Source organism: Hyperoodon ampullatus (assembly GCF_949752795.1).
Source record: "Hyperoodon ampullatus genome assembly, chromosome: 10".
Lineage (NCBI taxonomy): Eukaryota > Metazoa > Chordata > Mammalia > Artiodactyla > Ziphiidae > Hyperoodon > Hyperoodon ampullatus.
This window is the reverse complement of record NC_136923.1, coordinates 93,227,576-93,233,575: the sequence shown is the minus strand read 5'-3', so window position 1 is coordinate 93,233,575 and position 6,000 is coordinate 93,227,576. Positions and strand designations below refer to the sequence as shown.

Genomic DNA, 6,000 nt, shown 5'->3' with positions numbered 1-6,000 from the left:
GGGGCGGGCCGAGCGCGGCTGCAGGTGTCCGCAGGCCTTAAGGGCTCGGTGTGCGCGCCCGGCCGAGCACCCGCCGCGGCGCAGCAAGCCCCGCGTTCCCGCCGCCCAGCCCCCTTTCCCCACTCCCCCGCAAGCCCCGGCTGCTCCCGCCCCCAGCCCGTGCCGCAGGGAGGAGCTGCGGGCTCTCGCCGCGCCGGCCCGAGCGCGCCGCCGGCGCCATGCCCCGCATAGATGCCGATCTCAAGCTGGACTTCAAGGATGTCCTGCTCCGACCCAAGCGAAGCAGCCTCAAGAGCCGAGCCGAGGTGGGATCTTTTGCTCGGGTGGCGCGGGGTAGGTGGGTGCAAGGCGCTGGGATGTGCCAGCCTTTGCCAGCTTTTCTGTGTGTCTGGAGATGGATGGGACGCTGACCCCTTTGCCCTCCTCACCACTGTAGAAGGGGGAAGGGCAGCTGGTTCCCTGCCAGGACTGGAGGTGTCTTTAAGGGGTACGACTCCAGCCTAAAATTCTAAATCCGTCCGGTCGGGTGGGCGAGGGGAAGCACACAATGGAACTAGACCCCAGAGGAGCGGAGACCAAGGGGCCAAGTGACTTAGAGAGGGTGGCGGGGGGGTGGGGGTGGTGGTACACAGAGCAGAGACGAAGTATAAAGGGAGAGGAGATTTGGGGGCAGTGTCTCTCAGTGCGGGGAACTCTGGCTGCTTTAGTAACAGGTCCAGCAATGGAATTTTTAAAAAACGTCTGCAGAACAGGGAAACGCCGGGGCAAAAGTTCAGGGTTTACTTTCTGCGTTTCAGTGGATTTCTGGGAGTGGGGCTGCAGACCTGTGCCTGATGGCACCCACTTACTGGACCGCTTCAGTCCAGCCCAGCGTTTGGGAAGCTGGGAGCACTGGGGTGCGGGAGTAGGGGTGAAGGCGTTTTTGCTGGCCCTGCCTTAATGAGAGCAAAGCCTGAGGAACAGGTGGAGACCAGACTGGACATAGCCAGGGAGGGGGGCAGGAGGAAGGTCAAGCTGTGAAGGCTAAACTAGTTGCACACCAAGGCAGAGTCCCCCGGAGTCGTGTATCCCGGTGACTGTGGCTTTGCGTGGCGGGCTGAGAGCTGGAGCCGAAGGGGAGGAGACTGCTGGGTCTGGAAGCGGGGGCTGGAGAAGTAAACAGCAGGAGGCTGAGCCAGCGTGCTGCTCCATCCGTCCCGCTCCCAGGACCATAAATAAATCCCCTTGCGAGGCCCTGGGCTGCCTGCCGGTGCCCCCGCCTGACTCCTAACTGCAGTGCCTGGTGCTGCCAGCTGAGGGCTTGTTTGAATTAAGGAAGCCTGCTGCTGCTTTAGCCAATGACCAGGCCCTCCCAACTCACCTTCTCAAGCAGGAGGGTTGGCAGCTGGAGCCAGGACTGGAAGAGGCGAGGAATGATTAACCCTTACCCCCTGGATTGCTCAACTCTGTTCCTGTCCTCTGTTGTGTCCTTCCGGGTGCTAAAGAGCGGGGCAGACCCTTAGAAGAACAATAAACAGCTGGGATGGCAGGCCTTGGTCTCCTCCTGAAGTTTAAGCAGTAGCTGGTACCTGAGTCCAGGCCAAGATGAGATGGGGGGATTCTGGGCAGACTAGTAATTTGTTGGCCTCAATAGTCTAAATATTCACAATTCACTTAGTAGAGAGAAACTTATTTTAAGAAAAGTTATATGTTTAAAACAAGGATATATTATGTGTATTTTCTGAAGCAGGAAACCTCTTGTGAAGGTAAAACTCAGGATTTATGTAATAAAATGAATTACTGTTTCCCAGGGAATCGTGTGGCGTTGTCATGCATCATTTGGTTTCGTAATTTGGGCTGATTGAAAGTGATAATGTCCCAGCTTCCCACGACACCTTGCAGTCTACATGTACACATAGCAGTGAGAGCTCTGTGTCCTTGAGAAGTGTTTTCATATTCCCACGTTTGCCAGTTCCCTGCCTGGAAACCTGAGTTAACTGGCGTTGCCTTTCCATTTGGTTCTCGTCATGGTTTAGCTGCATGCTGGCCACCCGGTATCACCTGGCTGCCTGCTTCGGTGATGTTGAGGGATCTAGGTGGACCTCTAATCCCCTCTCAAGGTTTTCTCAGTTTGCTTGTGGATGCCTGAAATTTCCTGTAAGCAGATGTACGTTTGCGTTGTACGACCAGATAGAATCCTAAATGTATGCCCCCAGGCAGAAGGATACCTGAGTGTAAATTTGAAACTAAATGGTAAATGACCGGACTTTGAGCCTAACCAGAGAGCAGATCTGAGTGGTGCCAGGAGAGAAAACACTGGAGCCGGGAGAGAAAGCATACCCTGTGAAAGCAGAGTCTGGCTGGGAAGGGAGAGTTATGACAACTGACAAGATTTATCACTGCAGCAGTTTTGCTAAGAGGTGCGCCTGCTGCTGGATCATCAGGCGGTGAGCAGGAAATGGAGAGAAAGGCAGAGTGCCCTTCCCCTCGGAAGTTTAGTGCTCCTGCAAGGGCATTTCCACAAGTGTCACATAAAATGAATTTGAGGTCAACTCCCAGAGGCAAAGGCTACAGGTGGAGATGGCCCAGGTTGCCTTCCTGTGGTTGTAACAGATAGGCAGTCATCCTCACTGTCCATCCATTGCCCATGCTCATGTCTTCACAAGGCTTTGGGCCACAAGAATAAAGGGCCACAGGTCTATGTGGGAGCATTTGGGTCATCTTTTCAGAGGAAGTGACATGGTTGTCAATTGGGCAAGAACTTTGTCTTTCTTTGACACACTGGGGAGGTGACATCATCTCTTGACTCCCTGAGCATTTTCTTCCTCAGGACCCATTTCCTGTTCCAGTGTCCCACCCTAGTCCTTAAGCTAGGAAGATTGTTTTAAAAACCGCAAACTTAACACAACCATAACTTTGGAAGTCAGACAGTGGAGGAATTTGCAGTGGAAAATTGGCCACTTACTTGTCCTGGGACAGAGAAGACATGACCTGATGAGCTGTCAGTCTCCTTAAGACTCCGTAGTCGTTTGTTCACCAGTAGTCCAGTGACGAGTGGACCGGTTCTTGTGAGTTCTGGTCCAGCTTCAGTGGACAGCAGGCTGGCCCCAGGGGAATGAGACCATGGCAGAGTAGAGAGAATATCGGCTGGGAGAAAGGAGGCCTGAGCCTCCAAGCTCTGAGCTAGTTATTTTATTACCGGGGCCCTGTATTAGATTCCTCGGGCTGCGGTAACAAAGTACTGCAGACTGAGTGACTTACACAAGAGAAATTTATTGTCTCGCAGTTCCTTCTGAGGGCTGTGAGGGAGAAGAATCTTCCAAGCCTCTCTCCTGCCTTCGGGTTGTTTACACATAACCTTGGTGTTCCTTGGCTTGTAGATGCATCATTTTGATCTCTGCCTTCCTCTTGAATTAGCATTCTCCCTTTCTGTGTGTCTCTGTCCAAATTTCCCCTTTTTATAAGAGCACCAGTCATACTGGAATGGGGCCCACCCTAATGACCTCATCTTACCTTGATTATCCACAAAGACCCTATCTCCAAGTAAGGTCACATGCACAGGTACTGATGGTTGGTATTTCAATACCTTTTTGGGGAGACAGTTCAAACCGTAACAGCTTCTGTGGATTTTGCTCTGTAACGTTGGAGGGTTTGATGAGGCTTGCTCTTCATGCATCAGACTCACCTGGGGAGATGCTCCAAAATACACACAAGGTCTCCAACACAGAGGTTCTGATTTATTAAGTTTGGGGTGGCCTGAGCATGTGTATTTTGGGAGTCATCCCACCGTGATTCTGGTGTGCACACAGACTGGCCACCGGAGCCTTTGCATTTGTGGAACCCCGTGGTTCTCTGGTAGTGTGTGGCTGCATGCACATCTCTGAATCCTGACACCTGATGGTGAAACTTCCAGGGGACCAAGCATGTTCAGAGGGCCGGGCTGGGGCCTACCACGCATTGCCCTGAAAGACTGGGGGCCAAAACAATCTCATCCTTACCCCTTAGCCAGACATTAATTCATTCCACCCTTTTTGAGCCACTAGGACCACAGAGATGAAAGGTATTGCCCCTAGGCTTCAACTTGCAGTCTACAGGTGAGACAGATAATGAATAATCTAACAAGAGAATTGCTTTAATCAGCACCAACCATAGATTTAGGGAAAAGAGGCCCCTGCCCCGGGCTCCACTTCTTCTCCCCCGTCCCCTCCTCACTGGGCAGAGCTGAGGGCTGGGCCTTTCCCTCTAGGCCATGCTCCAGATACTCAGGATCCTGGATTTCCTGCCCAAATGATTTCGAGCTGATTCCAAGGCCTGCACGGGGGGGCCTCTTCCCCAGGTGTGTTTCCCAAGGGCCAGCCTTGCTGCCGATATGCTCGCCTCTAACCTCAGAGAGTGGCCAGGTGACCACTGTTTGTGGGGATGGATGTGTGTGCATGGAGCTTAGTGTGCAGACTGGGGTGTCCGTGTGTGCCCAGAAGGATGTGCGTGGGAAGAGACGGGCCAGGGCTGGCTCCCATGGCACCATGTTCTGGTGCTTTCCAGGTGATTAATGAAATTGTGTTGTAAAGGTAGGAGGAGACAACAAAATTTGTGTAGCAGCTTCTTACACGTTGCTCATAACGTTGAGATGTTTAGAAACGTGGCAGGTGAACCTCTATTTGTATTGTGGGGCCCCGGAATGTTGGGCTGCAGGATTATGACGAAGGTGTGTTTAAAGAACAGCAGAAACATGCATTATTGAGGCCGGGGAGGGGTGGCTTATTACTTTCTGTGCCCTTTCAAACCAGGCTTAGCAGAGAGAGAGTTTGGAGGTGCTATATTTGGTGCGTGGACCAGCTGTGGCAGATTAAGTGCCAAGTTTTGTTTCTGGTGGCTAGAATATTTAAAATATTTCTCTCCGTGAACAACTGGTCGTCTCGGGCGTGTGTGTGTCTGTGTCCTTCTGTCTGTGGATAAGGTTGGGGAAGGTATTTTATTTCTCGTTCCTAGAATTAAGGATCGCATAGACTCTGCCGTACACAGGAGAGTAGAAATGAGGGGAAGAGTTCATTGCCAAGGCTGACCTTTTCCATGGAGAACTGTTTTGGAGCGCCAAGAAAAACCCACTGTGAGCTCAGCTGGGTGCAGAGCGTAGCAGCCCTCCCCACGCTTCTTGGAAGGAGTATAAGTAATTTGAGACCAAGGAATTCCGATTGTTTTAAGCCTGCAAAGCCAAAATGTCAGCAGGCCATTAGCAGGCCAGAAGGGTGCAATTAATAGATGCCTTCAGTTATCTTTCAGGATGCAGATCGAACTTGCTTCACTGAAGTAGAACCAAGGATGGTAGTGAAGGAAGTGGGGAAAGGGATGAGCTGCTTTCCACAAGTGCTCCCTCAGTGACAGCATCTCATCTGCCCTCACTGATTGCTGTTTAAGGCCAGCGCCGCCACATTTATGACCTCGTTAGCCCAGGAAGCCTTCTGTGGTGGGGGAGCGCGAGGTGTGAAAAGGACCTGAGGTGCCCCCTGGTGTTTTGACATGTTGATGGCAAGGTGAAAGTCACCTCCAGTGAAAAAATAGAAGAAGCCTCTAGATAAATACTGGTAGGAAATGATTACTGCCGCTGTCCTCAGTCAGCCAGGATTAATGTAGGTCCAAATTCTTGCAGAAGCTTAAGATTTACACCTGTGTTTGTCCTGCCAGTTCTCCTCGGGGAAGTGCCCCTTTCCGCGAGGGGCTGTATCCCTCAGGGTCCTGCTGAGGAAACGAACATCGCTGAATATTTAAAACAGGAAATTTAATACAAGGCATTGTGACACAGCTGAGACGCCGGATGGAATACTGAGGGACCCCAGAGATTGGCAGCAGACAGCCCACTCCCCAAGGGGAGGATCCCAAGGCCTGGGATCACTCTGTGAGCTGGAACCAAGACCATGCAGGCCAAGGCAGAGGGGGTCTGGGAGAACTACCCTGACTACACCCAGGACCATCTCCCCCACTGTCTTCCCATGTGCCACCAGTGATCCCATTGCCCAAACCCAG

At 52.2% G+C, this 6,000-nt stretch overlaps 1 protein-coding gene across 2 annotated transcripts in view; it reads left to right on the top strand.

Annotated features, from left to right (window-relative positions):
• Positions 1-218: 218 nt before the first annotated feature.
• The window catches only part of GMPR (guanosine monophosphate reductase), a gene marked incomplete at its 5' end in the record, with an annotated part of 43,100 nt that continues 37,318 nt past the window's right edge, over positions 219-6,000 (top strand). For both annotated transcript variants that reach the window (XM_079713043.1, XM_079713042.1), the window contains one exon: positions 219-305. In XM_079713043.1, coding sequence (XP_079569169.1) covers positions 219-305 — 87 coding nt within the window. The remainder of the gene's footprint in view (positions 306-6,000) is intronic.